The following is a 17,301-nucleotide window of genomic DNA, read 5'->3' as shown; positions in this document are numbered from 1 at the left end:
ACACTACAGTTGAGCAGATAGTGGCTGTGTACCATTCCGCCTCCAAACAAAAGGCTTGGGACCATTTCACGAAAGCTCAGCGTAAGAACATCAGCGTGTGGTGCAAACAAGCCGAGGTTGGTAATTTTTTATTGTGTTAGATCCTCCAGAGTACAGTCTCTTTCTTAACAGGATTTTGATTTTAAGTTTACGTGGGCACTGTGCTCACATGGACAGAAACAGCCTTAATGAAATGATGCAGTATGGGCCTTACTTAGAGGATCTGCTGCAACAAAGGTAATATGTGTTCCATTGATGTCTCTGACTGGAGAAGAATCCTGCATATGCTAACACAGCCCTAATAACGATAAATTGAGCTCTGTAAGCCATTGGTATTGTGTACAAGAATAACTATTGGGCCACAGTTTCTGTTGTGGTATTAGGGCTGTAAACAGTTGTGTACTGGTGTGGAAACTGCATGGAGTCACCTGAGAGAGAATCCTAAAAAGGACTACATAGTCCTTTATGTAATCCTTGTAACAGTTTTTAGAGGTGCAAAGTTTAAAGCTGGCACAAATTCAGCAGGTCTGATGAAGGACATCATTATACTTCTGTACCTATAGAATGTAATTAAGGTTACGTCTTCACTGGAGACCTTACAGCGGCACAACTGTACCGCTGCAGCTGTGCTGCTGTAAGGTCTCCTGTGTAGCCACTCTGAGAGCTCTCCCGTTGGCGTAATTAAACCATCCTCAATGAGCAGAGGTAGCTATGATGGCTGGGAATTTTGCCAGAAGTTGGGAATGGGCGACGGGATGTATCACTTGATGATTACCTGTTCTGTTCATTCCCTCAGAAGCACCTGGCATTAGCCACTGTCGGAAGACAGGATACTGGTCTAGATGGACCTTTGGTTTGGCCCAATATGGCCGTTCTTATGTTCTTATGATGTAGCGCTGTCCACACTGCCGCTTCTGTCACTGTAACTCAGTGGTTCTCAGCCTATTTATCATTGTGGTCCTCAGGCTGAGAACCACAGTGCCCCCCGCCCAGAGACCCCTCAATAGAGTGGGGCCAGGAGTGGAGCCCTGGGTGCAGGGACAGGCATCTGGACCCCAGGCCCTGCCGTGCAGGGCTGGGCAGCTGGAGGTCGGACCCTGGACCCTGCCGTGCAGGGCTGGGCAGCTGGAGGCCGGATCCTGGACCCTGCCGTGCAGGGCTGGGCAGCTGGAGGCCGGACCCTGGACCCTGCCGTGCAGGGCTGGGCAGCTGGAGGCCGGATCCTGGACCCTGCCGTGGAGGGCCGGGCAGCCGGAGGCCGGACCCTGCTGCAGGCAGCTGGGCAGCCAGGACCCGGATTTTTTAGCTCACAGCTGGGCTGCAGCTATGTGCTAATTAGGCCGCATACGGCCTGTGGGTTGAGAACCACTGGTGTAACTTATGTCAGTCAGGGCAGTGTTTTTTCACACTCCTGACTGACAAAAGTTTTACTAACAAATGTGCTAATGTAGACATAGCCTAAGTTTACAGTGTAACAGTGGAATTAATTTGGGTTGTGATTAAAACTGCAGTTCCCTCTGAAGTGAGAATAAAAGATGAGAGAGATAAGATGGGTGACGTAATATCTTTTATTGGACCAACTTCTGTTGGTGAGAGAGAGAGAGAAACTTTCAACCTTACATGGAGCTCTTCCTCAGGCCAGAAGAAGAGCTCTGTGTAGCTCCAAAGTTTGTCTTTCTCACCAACAGAAACTGATGAAATAAAATGTATTTCCTCACCCACCTTGTCTCTCTCATATCCTGGTACCAACACTGCTACAACGCTACAAACAATAAAATATGAGGCAGAAGAGATCTGTTCTTACCTGGCCCCAGTATGAAGCACCTTCACAGGTTAGTTGTGGAGCAAATTAAGATCACCGAACACTTCTTTTTATGGAAGTGATATTCTCCCAGGATTTGTCTCTTAGTTTCTAAGGATAGAAAACTTGGACACTGCAGCCCATTCTTCCATCAGACCACTAGAAAGGGTCATAACACTAGATCCCTGCCTGTAGAGTTCATCTAGCTTCTCTTTGGCATGCCTGAGGAAGTGTGCAGGAGGAGACTCTGCTATAGTGAACCTTGTAAGGTCTGCAGGAGTGGCTGCAGAGATCTGCTTTGCTGAGGAGATCTGTAGGCATGAAGCTCCTCTCCTGAAAACCTCATAGGATGGGGTTCCTCTCACGCTGAGTCCCATTCTTATGCCTCTCCCCTTAGGAAAGCTGATGTCAAAAGTGGTGTCTTCCAAACTATTATCCCCCCAGAGTATAAAGAGTGATGTAGAACATGCAAATAATTCAGTTATTTTCAGCTAATGAAACTTAAACAGAAGTCTGGGTCTAGATTTAATAAAATCCTCCAGTGAATCAGTCATCAAGTCTCACAACAAAGACATTCATCAGCTGCAGAAATCCAAAACAGGCTAGGCTTGTGAATCAAAGTTCAAGAAGGAATAATTTTAAAATACTCCTGCCTCTTACACTGATCAGGGGAGACATTTGTGAATTCACAAAGTCCATTCTTTATTCACAGAGGAAGTGCTGTAAGTTTAGAAATCATCTTATGTTTGAAAAATAAAATAATTGAGTCCCTGCTAATCTCAACATAACCTTAACCATGGAGGTGCCCTGGCAGCTGCATAATGAGCAAGCTGAGCCCATGCGGGGAAGTACAATGCTGTTTTAATAAGAATCTGCAACTTGGGTAAGTATTTGTAGCCATTGTTTACAAAATTCGGATGGATGTAAGATGGGGTATTGACTAATCAAAGCTTGGGACGCGAAGTGAGGAGATCTAGGTTATACACTCCAGTATGCCACAGACCTGCTGCGAGGCCTTGAGCAACTCATTACATCTCTAGGTCTCAGTTCCCTGTTGGTAAAATGGAGATCTATCTGTTTCTGTGGTCCCAGCAATGAGATATCTGGACACATCACAATCATTAATGAACTGATCCCTGAGTATACCAGTACTATCAACACTACCTTTTTACACATGGGAAGCTCAAGCACAGAGTAATTAGGTGGTTGCCCAAGGTCACACATGAACTTTATGACAGACAGGACTTTTGTCTTCTGAGTCCCAGTTCAGTGCTTGAACCACAAGACCATCCTCCTCTCAGGATGCTGTCAGGCATAGTTAAATCCTTTGTGACCCACAGAAGGAAGTGGGCAGCAATGTTCTGTCTTTCCAGGCTGACAGTGCTCCCCTGGTTTAGAATTGGAATGACAAAGGTGTGCAGCTCTCTGAAAAGATCCAGGCCGGACCCTTCCTCACCCCATACAATTCCCTTGCCACCTGGGCAGACCCTGCCTCCCACCAAGGTGTCCTATTCACCTCACTTACTATTATTTACATTTTGCACAGCCCCACAGTATGCTGTTGCCAGGCTGCTGCAGCCTCCCACTGCCTGGAACACACAGAAGACTGTTCTTCTCTAACTGTAATTCTCAGAGGTCCTGGTGCTAGTTGTGGAGTGTTCCTGTCTTTCTGGCCATGCTGTGGTGTGTGATGTCAAAGCTGGCCACTGGGGCTGTGAAAAATGTAAGCACCAATCCAAAAGCAGACAGTGCTCCTCTGGCTTAGAATTGAATGACAAAGGTGTGCAGCTCTCCGAGAAGATCCATACTGGACCCTTCCTCACCCCATACAATTCTCCTGCCAGCTGTGGCACCGGGGCAGACCCTGTCTCCCGCCAAGATGTCCTACTCACCTCACTTACTATTAGCTGACCAATAGGGAGAGAGTTTTCACCCTCAACAAAACTTTTAGGGCAGCTGGCTTGGACATTTCCCCAGCTCAACATCTTTGTGGATAATGGAGGCACATGTTCCCCATCCTTCAGGGGAGCATGCTGCTGGGCTGTTCACCTCTCATTTCCCCATTTGGGAGTGTCAGTTCCAAGAAATCCTCTTCAGTACAGTTTGCTTCTTATTTTGCAACCATCCCCACGCTGTACGAGAGACTCCTGTGGGTATGTTTACACTGCAGTTGGAAGGTGTGATTACAACACGTGTAGACATTCCCCAGCTAGCATTGATCTAACACAAAATACACTTAGACATGCTCTTCTAAACTTATGCCTTTAAGTAGTACTAGTAGCTGAAAGCCCATGCCGTCACAAAATAATCCACCATCCGTGTCTCCCTCATACAGCCAATGAAACGGTTGCATGCAAATTAGCTGTGGAGTAAGGGTGCTGATTGGTTCAGTTACTTCTGATAACACAGCTACACACTACTTGCATTTGTCATATTGTGTAATACTTTGTCTACCCTATGTAACGTTGATAAATATTTACAACATACACATTTGTATCATAATTACAGGAAGTGCACACTAAAACACACAGCTTTCAAGAATAAAAGCTCATCCTGCTCAACAGATAAAGCAGCCCAGAATACAAGCCCTAGATGTGTGGCTGAGCAATTCTGAGGTTTTGTTTGTAAGCGTGTGGAACCCTTTACAAAGACACAATGAGTCACTTGTCCGTATTTTATAGACTGGACTAAGGGACTCGGAGATGACCTCTTTACCACCAGAACAGTAACACCTCACTTAACGTCCTCCCGCTTAACATTGTTTCTTCTTCGAGTGATTGTTCACGTCCATTACACATTAGGTGTGTGCATGCCGCATGCATGGACGTCAGAAACTTTTCCCCTTAGCGGCTCCCATCGGGGTGGCAGGGGAGCCCCGCCAGAATGGCGCCTCATGCTGGTGCATATATACCCCTGCCGACCCAACCCCCCTTCAGTTCCTTCCTACCGTCCGTGGCGGCGTTGGAACAGCTATCTGTTCCAAGGGGCATGCCGCAGGCCCAAGGCTTTAAGACTTGTGCCACGTGCCGCAAGCCTATGCTGATTAGTGACCCCCACGACTCATGTCTTCGTTGCCTGGGGAAATCGCGTCAGACAGCATGCTGCAAGATCTGTAAGGCTTTTAAGCCAAGGATTAAGAAAGAAAGAGACTTTTGCTACAAGCAGCTACTCATGGAGGCCGCGCTGCAATTTTCGGCCTCGGTGTGGAGTGCCCTGGCATCAGTTCGTGATCCAGCACCGGTGGGGCCCCCTAAGCATGCCGCACCGAGGCAACAAGAAAAACCCCGGCACCGTTCGACTTCACCGGCACGGTCGAAGGGCCAGCCTACAAGCCAAGGGCGCTCCCCACATAAGAAGCCGGCACCGCCCAAGCAAATGAGCACTCAGAAGGGAAGCGCTGCCCTAGGACACACTCCGGTTCTGGTGGCTCTGGCGCCAAAGAGCCCATTGAGCGCCAGGCTAAGCGCCTTAAGTGCAGAGGAAGGGCTGGAGGAGCTCCTAGAACAGCCCTCCACACCAGACACGTTTGAGGCAGCAAAGGACCTCATCCAGTTGTCGTCGGTGAAGCCTCCGGCACCGTCTCCTAGAGTGCCGTCAAGAGGCAAGCCGGCAATGGTGCGCCGATCGAGGTCATCATCCCGACATCGGTCCTAGTCAAGCTCAGCCTCTGCGGATTCCCAGTTGCCCCTGACCCACCGGGACTTGAGGGCACCGGATCCCAGCCAGCATACGGCACTGGCCCCGCCAGGGCATCACTCCCTGGCGCCATTGCCGGGTTGGCTCCGAGACATCACAAGATCGAAGTCCCTGGGCCTGAGCAGAAGCCAACAATCCCGGTCCCGGGAGTATCAGTACCGGTCCCGATTGGCAAGGAGCCGTTCTCCAGCCCCCCGGTCGCACCGTTCTATGGCACCGCCTTGGCCTTCTAGGTCGGCGTCCTCAGAATCCAAGGTGGACTCAGGCTGCTCTAGCTATGCCCACAGGGCACCGGCGAGCAGGGAGCCCCAAGCCCCGTGGCATCCCCAATGGGGCTCGCCAGGGCAGTGGCCCTTTTGGACGCCATGGGCCTATCACCAACAGCAGGGGCCCTCCTCCAGAGCCTCAAGATCTGGCTATTTGGTGCATCACTCCCAGTCCCCGCACAGGCACCCCTCCGCGCCCAAGGCGGCCACGATATCCAGGCCACCAGACGCTTCTCCTGAACACAGGAGAGTGGAAGCGGCACCGAGCCCGGTGCCGTCCCGGAGGCAGTCTGTCAGGCAGGACCCGGAGGAGCCCCCAGCATGTGAGGAAGAACAAGAAGGTCTGGAAGACGAGATGCAGAAGGCCCTCACCTCTTTGTCATCCCCAGACGAAGCCGTGGCAGGCACCGTGCTGTCAGGGCCTCCTCCGATTGACCACAGAGTGCACCTGGAGCTGCTCCGCAGGGTAGCCCAGAACTTGGGTCTACAGGCGGAGGAAGCAGTAGAGCAGGAGGATCCTATGGTGGACATCTTAAGCCCCGAAGGCCCCTCCAGATTTGTGCTCCCGCTCATAAAGACAATCCAGTCAAACTACAAGATGGTCTGGCAAACCCCGGCCTCTAGCACGCCAACAGCAAAAGGCTTGGAGTGGAAGTACTTTCCCCATCCAAGGGATACGACTTCCTCTTTTGTCACCCAGCCCCCTGTTCACTGGTCGTCTCAGCGGTCAATGAACGGGAATGACATGGTCAGCAAGCCCCGGCTCCTAAGGCCAAGGAGGCTAAACATCAAGACCTATTTGGCAGGAAGGTCTTTTAATTTTAATTCCTGGATGGCAGCTTCCAAATTTAAAGACTCCTTGCCCCAGGGCTCTCAGCTTGAGTTTGTGGCCCTCGTGGATGAAGAAAAGGTGGTAGCCAAGACCTCTCTGCAGGCCTCTCTCGACTCAACGGATGCAGCAGCCAGAACAATCGCCTCAGGAGTGGTGATGAGGCGCTCGGCGTAGCTGCAGGCTTCAGGCCTTCCGCCAGAGGTCCAGAATACCCTTCAAGACCTCCCCTTCGAAGGGTCTGGCCTCTTTTTGGACCAAATGGATGCCAGGCTGCATAGCCTCAAAGACTCCCGGGCAACCCTCAAGTCATTGGGAGTGCACACCCCGGTGTCGCAGAGGAAGCCTTTCAAGCCCCAGCCGCCTCAGCAAAGATAATACCAGCCCCGCCCTAGGCAGGAGCCGTATCGTAGGAGAGGCAGAGACAACAGGCGGAGGCGGAACAACACGCCTAGCCAAAGCCAGGGCCAGGGCAAGCCGCAACCCGGCAACAAGCAAGGGTTTTGAAGGTGCGCTCGAGGACAGCGTACCAAACGAGTTACCAGATCTTTCCTGAACCACTTGTCCCGCTTCTACCCTGCGTGGTCCCGTATAACATCGGGCCATTGGGTCTTTCCCACGGTACAAGTGGGATACATGCTTCAATTCTCCTCCTTCCCTCCCTCCCACTCCCCTTTCCCGTCCCTCTTCAGGGACCCCTCTCACGAGCAACTCCTTATGCAGGAGGTACAGATGCTCCTCAAGGCGAGGGCAGTGGAAGAGGTCCCTCGAGATCTAAGGGGGAAAGGGTTTTACTCCCGTTATTTTCTTATTCCCAAAGCAAAGGGGGGTCCTTGATCCATTTTAGACCTGCACGGACTCAACAAATTCTTAATTAAGGTCCGCTTCCCGCATGGTCTCCCTAGGCACTATTATTCCGTCCCTGGATCTGGGGGATTGGTACGCTGCCCTCGACATGAAAGATACGTACTTTCACGTCGCTATTCATCCCGCTCACCGGCGGTTCCTGCGGTTCACCATAAACCAGCACAATTACCAGTTTACGGTCCTACCCTTTGGCCTGGCGGCAGCCCCCCACATGTTCATGAAATGCATGTCGGTAGTGGCAGCCTTTCTACGAAAAAGGATAATTCGAGTATACCCGTACCTAGACGACTGGCTTCTCATGGGTCGGTCCGAGAAGGAAGTCCATTCCCATGTGGTGGTGGCACTGGATGTATTCTGCAGGCTAGGCCTTCTATTCAACATGCCCAAGTCCTCCTTGATACCTACGCAAAGGCTGGACTTCATTGGGGCAGTCCCGGATTCGGTACAGGCATGAGCGAGCCTCCCAGAATCCAGATTTCTGGCCATCCAGTGTGCCATAGACTTAATGCTGAGGTTCCCCACATCCATGGCCAGATGCTGCCTGCAGCTCCTAGGACACATGTCGGTGTGCATCCACATAGTCAAACACGCTTGACTACGGCTCAGGACTTTGCAGTTGTGGCTAGCCTGGTCATATCGCCTGGGCAGAGACCCTTTAAACCTTGTAGTGACAATCCCTGCCCAGGTGTTTGACTCCTTGCGCTGGTGGCTCAACCAGCAGGTAGTTTGCGAAGGGATTCCCTTCGCCACAACGCAACCCACGCTGACGCTGGTAACAGACGTGTCAGACCTTGGCTGCGGAGCACACTTGGGGGACCTTTGGACGCAAGGCTTGTGGTCCAAGGACAAAATGTTGCTCCACATCAATGTAAAGGAGCTCAGGGCAGTTCGCCTAGCCTGCCAAACCTTTCACGCTGCTTTAGAAGGTCACAGCGTGACAGTTCTGACAGACAACACTACCGCCATGTTCTACATAAACAAGCAGGGCGGAGCCCGATCCTCTCCCCTCTGCCGAGAGGCCCTTTTCCTATGGGACTTTTGTATAGCCTGCTCAGTACACCTCGTAATGTCATACCTCCTGGGGGAGCAGAATGAGCTGGCGGACCGCCTCAGCAGGTTGTACCCCATGCACGAATAGTTGATGAGACCAGATGTCTTGCAATCGATCTTCCAGAAGTGGGGATTTCCCCAAATGGACCTCTTTGCCACTAGGGACAACAGTCAATGCCCACAGTTTTGCTCTTTCCAAAACCACAGTCTGGGCTTGGTCGCAGATGCCTTCGCGATCCTTTGGAGCGGGAGCCTGAAGTATGCCTTTCCACTGCTCCCGCTCATCCAGAGTTCTCCTCAAAGTTCATAGAGACAAGATGGTAATGATTCTCATCGCCTCAGCTTGGCCCCACCAACGTTGGTTTACGACTTTGCTGGAGCTGTCAGTAGCTGACCCGATTGCCCTGCCCCTGCACCAAGATCTCATCACGCAGGACCACAGGCACCTGCTCCACCCGAACCTGTAGTCTCTGCATCTCATGGCATGGAAACTCTGTGGTTGAACACGATGGAGAGCCATTGCTCTCTTCAGGTGCGACAAATTCTCCTCGGCAGTAGGAAACCTTCCACTAGGGCGGCATACCTGGTTAAGTGGAAGAGGTTCTCCTGCTGGTGTGAACCAAAACATATACAGCCGCTTCAGGCCTCCGTTCCAGTTATCCTAGAATACCTGCTGCACTTTAAACATCCAGGTCTCGCCCCCTCCTCAATTAGAGTACATCTGGCTTCCATTTTGGCATTCCAACCGGGGGAGTTGGGGCATTCTGTGTTTTCCAACCCCATGGTAGCCCAGTTTCTCAAAGGGCTGGAGAGGGTGTTTCCCTACTCACGCCCTCCGGTCCTTCCTTGGAACTTTAACCTAGAATCATAGAATTCAAGATCAGAAGGGACCATTATGATCATCTAGTCTGACCTCCTGCAAGATGCAGGCCACATAAGCTGATCCCCCCACTCCTTTAGCAAGCGACCCCTGCCCCATGCTTCGGAGGAAGGCGAAAAACCTCCAGGGCCACAGCCAATCTACCCTGGAGGAAAATTCCTTCCCGACCCCAAATATGGCGGTCAGCTGAACCCCGAGCATGCGGGCAAGACTCTCCAGCCATACCCTCTGGAAAACGGTTAAGAATATCATATCATTGACCCATTGTACTATTTACCAGTGTGGCACTTAATTAACCTATTGACTAAGCCCGGTATCCTATCATACCATCTCCTCCATAAACTTATCTAGCTTAATCTTAAAGTCATGGAGGTCCTTCGCCCCCACTGTTTCCCTCGGTAGGCTGTTCCAGTATTGCACTCCCCTGATAGTTAGAAACCTTCGTCTAATTTCAAGCCTAAATTTCCTGACCGACAATTTATATCCGTTTGTCCTCGTGTCCACATTAGCACTGAGCTGAAATAATTCCTCTCCTTCCCTGGTATTTATCCCTCTGATATATTTAAAGAGTGCAATCATATCTCCTCTTATCCTTCTTTTGGTTAGGGAAAACAAACCGAGCTCCTCAAGTCTCCTTTCATACGACAGGCCTTCCATTCCTCGGATCATTCTAGTGGCCCTTCTTTGTACCTGTTCCAGTTTGAATTCATCCTTCTTAAACATGGGAGACCAAAACTGCACACAATACTCCAGATGAGGTCTCACCAACGCCTTATATAACGGGACTAGCACCTCCTTATCCCTACTAGAAATACCTCGCCTAATGCATCCCAAGACCACATTAGCTTTTTTAACGGCCACATCACATTGCCTGCTCATAGTCATCCTACGATCAACCAGGACTCCTAGGTCCTTCTCCTCCGCCGTTACTTGCAACTGGTGTGTCCCTAGCTTATAACTAAAATTCTTGTTAGTCATCCCTAAATGCATAACCTTACACTTCTCACCATTGAATTTCATCCTGTTACTAATACTCCAGTTTACAAGGTCATCCAAATCTCCCTGGAGGATATCCCGATCCTTTTCCGAATTGGCAATATCTCCCAACTTGGTGTCGTCCGCAAACTTTATCAGCCCACTCCTACTCTTGGTTCCCAGGTCAGCAATAAATAGATTGAATAAAATCGGACCCAAAACCGAACCTTGAGGAACTCCACTGGTAACCCCCCTTCAACCCGACAGTTCCCCCTTCAATACTACCCTCTGCAGTCTCCCCTTTAACCAGCTCCTTATCCACCTCTGGATTTTCATTTCAATCCCCATCTTTTCCAATTTAACCAGTAATTCCTCATGCGGTACCGTATCAAACGCCTTACTGAAATCCAGATATATTAGATCCACTGCATTTCCCTTGTCTAAAAAATCTGTTACTTTCTCAAAGAAGGAGATCAGGTTGGTTTGGCACGATCTACCTTTCGTAAATCCATGCTGTAAACTATCCCAGTTGCCATCGGCCTCCTGCTCCGTAACCACTCTCTCTTTTAAAATTTTTTCCATGATTTTTGCATACTACAGATGTTAAACTAACAGGCCTGTAGTTACCCGGGTCACTTTTTTTCCCCTTCTTGAATATAGGAACTACATTAGCTAATCTCCAGTCAAACGGTACAATCCCCGAATTTAGAGATTTATTAAAAATCATCGCTAACGGGCTAGCAATATCACTCGCTAATTCCCTTAATATTCTAGGATGAAGATTATCCGGGCCCCCCGATTTACTTCCGTTAAGCTGTTCAAGTTTGGCTTCCACCTCCGATACCGTAATGTCTACCCCCATATCCTCATTCCCATCGGTCCCTCTATCACTATTCCTTAGCCCTTCATTAGCCTCATTAAAAACCATGACCAAGCTCATGGGACCCCCTTTCGAGCCCCTAGCCTCTTGCTCTTTCACTCACCTCTCCTGGAAGGTGGCGTTTTTGGTGGTCATTACGTCCGCAAGGAAGGTGTCCGAGTTGAGGGCTCTCACCTTGGAGCCCCCCTTATACAGTTTTTTATAAGGACAAAGTGCAACTTAGGCCACACCCTAACTTCCTCCCTAAAGTAGTCTCACAATTTCATATGGGACAGGACATTTGTTTGCCAGTGTTCTTTCCCAAACCCCACACGGACTCGAGTCACCGTAGCCTGCATACTCTGGATGTCCGTAGGGCCCTGGTGTTCTGTCTGGAGCGAACTAGACCTTTCCGCAAGTCGATACAGTTGTTCGTCGTGTGGCAAAGTTCCTCCTCTCCTCTAGTAGGTCCTGCGCTTTTTGGCGGATTTCTTCCCCTCAGTGGTTTTCCCCTTGGATGAAACCCATAGTCTGGATCAACTACTCCTATGTCTGATTAGGAGTAGCGGGGCTAGGGGGGAACCCGGGCCCGCCCTCTACTCCGGGTTCCAGCCCAGGGCCCTGTGAATTGCAGCAGTCTCTATAGTGCTACTTGTAACCGCTGTTTGACCGCTACAGCTCCCTGGGCTACTTCCCCATAGCCTCCTTCAAACACCTTCTTTATCCTCACCACAGAATCCTCCTGGTGTCTGATGCTGCTTGATTGTATGGTGTTTTCCTCAATCCTCCAGTAGTACCCCCTCTCAGTTCTTAGTTCCTTGTGTCTCTGGCTCCCAGCTCCTCATGCGCCCTTCTTTCCTCTGGCTCCTCCTCCCTAGACTGGAGTGAGCTCCCCTTTTTATACCAGGTGCCTTGATTAGCCTCTCCTGATTGGCTGCAGGTGCTCCAATCAATGTAGCTCTCTCCGGTGCCTTCTAGAAAGTTCTTAATTGGCCCCAGGTGCCTTGATTAGCCTGGAGCAACTGCCATTTTGGTTCCCATGGTACTAGGGATTTGCTTAGCCTGGAGCTAACATACCTGCTCCTCAGTACTTTCCTGTAGCCATCCGGCCTTGCTCCATCACAGTCGCCATTGTGGAGAGAATGAAAGGATTCCCTGTTTCAGCGCAGCGAATATCGTCATGGATTGTGGATTGCATCCGCACATGGTATGAGCTCGCCAGTGTTCCGGCCCCGGTGATCACGGCTCACTTGACTAGGGCTCAAGCGTCCTCAGCAGCTTTCCTGGCGCAGGTTCCACTCCAGAAGATCTGTAAAGCAGCCACCTGGTCATCGGTGCACACATTCACAGCCCACTATGCAGTCCATCAACAGGCCAGAGAGGACGCGGCAGTCGGCAGGGCTGTGCTTCAATCAGTTGTTTCATGACTCCTACCCTCCTTCTATGGTATGCCTGTGAGTCACCTAATGTGTAATGGACGTGAACAATCACTTGAAGAAGAAAAAATGGTTACCTATCTTTTCGTAACTGTTCTTTGAGATGTGTTGTTCACGTCCATTACACTTCCCACCCTCTTTCCCCTCCGTCGGAGTCTCCAGCAAGAAGGAACCGAAGGGGGGTTGGGTCGGCAGGGGTATATATGCACCAGCATGAGGCGCCACTCTGGCGGGGCTCCCCTGCCGCCCCGATGGGAGCCGCTAAGGGAAAAGGTTTCTGACGTCCATGCACATGGCGTGCGCACACCTAATGTGTAATGGACGTGAACAACACATCTCGAAGAATAACAGTTACGAAAAGGTAGGTAACCGTTTTTTCAAAGTTACGTTGCTGCTCAATTAGGGAACATGCTCGTTTAAAGTTGTGCAATGCTCCCTTATAACGTCATTTGGCTGCCTGCTCTGTCCACTGCTTGTAAGATTCTGTGGAAGAGCAGCAACTTTACAAGGGAGCATTGCACAAGTTCCTCTTCTCCACCTCCTCCCCTACCTGCCAGTGCTTCCCCCACCACCAAACAACTGTTTGGTGTCACTTAGGACTTTCTGGGAGGGAGGGGGATGAGCGGGGAAGTGCTGCGTCTCCACTCCTCCCCCTCCCTCCCAGAAAATCCGAAGTGCTGCTAAACAGTTGTCTGGCAGTGCTTAGGACTTTTGCAGGCGGGGAGAGGACCGGGTATTTGGCATGCTCTGGAGAGAAGGTGGAGTGGGGGTGGGAAGAGGTGGGCCTGGAGTGGAGCGGGGACAGGAAGAGGCAGGTCTGGAGCATTCCTGGGAAAGTCGGGGCCTGTTCTTCTCCGGGGAAGCTGCTGTTGCTGCAAGGTGCTTCCTAGCGTCCTTGCCTGTAGCGGGCTGTGCCTGTGTGGGGTAAGCCAGGGGCACTTCCCAACCACAGTACAGTACAGTTCTGTACAGTGTATAATGCCTTTTGTCTGCCCCCCGCCCCCAAAATCCTTTGAACCTACCCCCCCCGCATTTACATTAAATCTTATGGGAAAATTGGATTCATAGAATCATAGAATCTCAGAGTTGGAAGGGACCTCAGGAGGTCATCTAGTCCAACCCCCTGCTCAAAGCAGGACCAAACCCAACTAAATCATCCCAGCCAAGGCTTTGTCAAGCCTGACCTTAAAAACCTCTAAGGAAGGAGATTCCACCACCTCCCTAGGTAACCCATTCCAGTTCTTCACCACCCTACTAGTGAAGAACTTTAAGTGATTAGTTTAACATCGTTTCACTTAAAGTTGCATTTTTCAGGAACATAACTACAATGTTAAGTGAGGAGTTACTGTACTGCATAGTGTCATGGAAAGGCAATTTGTTTTTGTTTTTCCTTTCATGAGAGGTACTTGGTGGCTGGTTTTCATGCAGGAAGTCACTGCTTATCTGTGAGAGAGCTCTGTGGCTCATAGATTATTCATAGATTTTAAGGCCAGAAGGAGCCCCTATGATCATCTATAACTCACCCAGTAAACTCTGTATCAAGCCCATAACTTCTGTGTGAGCCTATGACACTATGGGATTTCACCCAGGCCAAGGGGTTGTGTCACCGGTTGCCCTGTATCCCTGGGTGCTTCTGTGCTGTGCTGCTTTGGCTCAGAGCCCAGATACCAGCAGCCTGTTCACAGAACAATGGCCTCACTCTGGCTTTCACCAGCTGGGCTACTCCTTGCAGGGTGACACCAACAGCCTCTCCAGTCCTGCGTCTCAAAACCGTCTCCCTTGCAGTGTTCAGTCCCTCTCACTGGAATCACACATCTATGGGCTAGTCCACACTTACCGTCCGGGTCGACGCGGTGAGTTCGACTTCTCGGAGTTCGAACTATCGTGTCTGATCTAGACGCGATAGTTCGAACTCCGGAAGCGCCGCGGTCGACTCCGGTACTCCACCACTGCAAACGGCGGTGGCGGAGTCGACCTTGGAGCCGCGGAGTTCGACCCCGCCGCGTCTGGACGGGTGAGTAGTTCGAATTAGGGTACTTCGAATTCAGCTACGCTATTCACGTAGCTGAACTTGCGTACCCTAATTCGAACCCCCTTTTTAGTGTGGACCAGGCCTATAATTCGTTATGTGCTGCCCTCACATAGATCACTCAGTAATATCAATGAACAACGTGTTACCACTTGGCATATGATACCTCACATGATACTCTTTAGAAACAGATTATGACAACAGGGTGTTGGGGCAATGAGTGTGTCAGGCCTGATGTGAGTTATGTTATGGTGTGTTCTCTGTCCATGGGCATTGAGGGACTCCCTGGCTCACAGAGCTATAGTAGCTGTCTTAGAAAGAAAGCCAGTCTTGTATTAATGCCTTCCAGTGATGGATAATCCACCAGGTCCCAAGGTAGGTTATTCCAGTGTAGCAAGAGCATAAAACAAATTAGTTTTGATGTTACATTCAATAAGAGGGGCTGCTGTATTGTGTGTATTATTCAGTCCTGGATTTAGTTTATTCTAAGTAAAGCTGCCATAGCACCAGAGTGCTACAGAGTTAGGTCCTGCTTTCAGTTGAGCTCAACAGACAGGTTATGCTGTAATGTGAGGGTCTGAGAGGTGGCTTGGTGACTTCTTGTAGGGGAGAGGGATAGCTCAGTGGTTTGAGCATTGGCCTGCTAAACCCAGGGTTGTGAGTTCAATTCTTGAGGGGGCCATTTAGGGATCTGGGACAAAAATCTGTCTGGGGATTGGTCCTGCTTTGAGCAGAGGGTTGGACTAGATGACCTCCTGAGTTCCTTTCCAACCCTGATATTCTATGATATGTTGGAAGTCATTGCAATGGCTGGGGTCAGGAATAGGCCCTATTCAGTACTTTGCCTGTGAGGGCCTGCTGGTGCGCTGAATGCTGCTGCTGAGTACAACTACTGAAGGAGTCAGTACATGCTGGCATCTGGTGAAACTTTGTAGGCCAGGGTAGCTACCTAGCTACCAAGCATCTTCCCTTGAATGAGATCTCTCTTAAGTACCTGCACCCTGCCCTCTCTCCAGCTCCACCCTCCAGAACTCCCATTTTGGGTGCTGGCCAGCCCTGTCCCAGACCTTGCTATGCACCCTGGGCAATGCTGGCTCCTCTGCGCCTCTCTGGCTTCAAGGCCATCAAGAATGCTAGGTATTAAAGTGTGTGAATTAATGCATTTAGGAAGATTTCCCTCCTGATTCCTGTTCCCTGTCACATGTACCTTTCCTATGGCCTCCCCATTGCACCGATCTGAGAATGTTTTTGTTTCCCACGGCTTGGCTGCCCTTTTCATGGGTAGCCGAACATGAATAGAGAGAACGCTTATTGGCTTCAGGCTCTTGTGGTAAGGTTGCCTCTTGTTTTGCTTAGTAAATGAGACTTCTCTGCATTCTCTACAGTCACTATTTATGGGACACTCAATCTTAGCAAAGCTCTTTCTGGTAAGTTGGCATTAGGAGGGGCACTTTGCAACCTCTGACGGACTTTGGTAAGTAACTTTGGCATCCTAACACCTGAACACATTTACCCATCTCTCTTCCTGTGTGGTTCCTGTATTGATATCGTGCCCTGTAACAGCACCGTGGGTGTGAATGACACTTTGCAGCGAGAAGGTCAGAAGTTGGGAATAGGCGACAGGGGATGGATCACTTGGTGATTGCCTGTTCTATTCATTACCTCTGGGGCACCTGGAATTGGCCACTGTCAAAAGACAGGATACTGGGCTAGATGAACCTTTGGTCTGACCCAGTATGGCCATTCTTATGTTCTAATGAAGCTGCTGGTCTGGCTTCTCCGCTGTCTTGAATGTGGCGCAGGCAGACGTTTACACCTGTGCAAAGTGGGGGTGAACCGCTGCCATTCTCCCCCAGTACAGGTGCAAATCAATACAAGGCTGAGGACAGTCAGGCCCATGGCCCTGCCCTGAGCAGCTGCAGGCTAGGCTGGCTCTGACATCACGTGATGAGAGCAGAGTTGAGGCAAGGCAAGGGCAAGGTGGAGGCGGGTTGGCACCCAGTCCCTTTTGCAGCCTGGTTGCGCCATCGTGATTCCTACCCCTTTTAGCTCCAAAATCTGATGTGGGAGGGCAAGTTCCTGACAGAGAGTGGAAAGGAGGGAGGGAGGGGTTGATAGAGGAACAGGAAGGCTGCATGGTGCACAGGCCCAGGGCGGGCATTGCAGGCACAGGGGACAGAATGGGAGCATGCTAAAAAGCATAATGCACAGAAATCAGATCAGCATGGCCCAGAGCATATGTGGGAGTGTGTCCCTAACTCCCTCTCATCCTAACAGCTACCCCAACTCTCTCTGCAAACAGGCTTCCCCTCTGCATCATTGTGCAGGTACAAAGGGGCTCCCTTGGCTGTGGGCTAAAGAGGCTGCACTAAGAGGTTAGCATAGGTGTAAAACATTCACTCTTCTGGGTCATTTGTATGAAACCCTCCCATGCAGTGAGCGAAGAGCTGGCTGTATTCTGACTTGCTAGCTTTAGGCAACATTGTCATATCTCCTGGGTATCACTTGGCTGTGTGGCTGTCAGAAGGCTTTGGTACCTTCCACAATTGGGAACGGCTGAATGAACACAGTGTC

General features: G+C 50.5%; 1 protein-coding gene across 7 annotated transcripts in view; it reads left to right on the top strand.

The window, feature by feature from the left end:
- ENOX2 (ecto-NOX disulfide-thiol exchanger 2) overlaps nucleotides 1-17,301 on the top strand; it is a 142,371-nt gene that overhangs the window by 83,386 nt on the left and 41,684 nt on the right. For all 7 annotated transcript variants that reach the window (XM_045029819.1, XM_045029818.1, XM_045029821.1 and 4 more), the window contains one exon: nucleotides 10-116. In XM_045029819.1, the coding sequence (XP_044885754.1) occupies nucleotides 10-116 (107 nt within the window). The remainder of the gene's footprint in view (nucleotides 1-9; nucleotides 117-17,301) is intronic.

This window comes from Mauremys mutica, chromosome 9, assembly GCF_020497125.1.
Source record: "Mauremys mutica isolate MM-2020 ecotype Southern chromosome 9, ASM2049712v1, whole genome shotgun sequence".
NCBI classification, from domain to species: domain Eukaryota; kingdom Metazoa; phylum Chordata; order Testudines; family Geoemydidae; genus Mauremys; species Mauremys mutica.
This window is presented reverse-complemented; position numbering and strand designations above follow the sequence as displayed.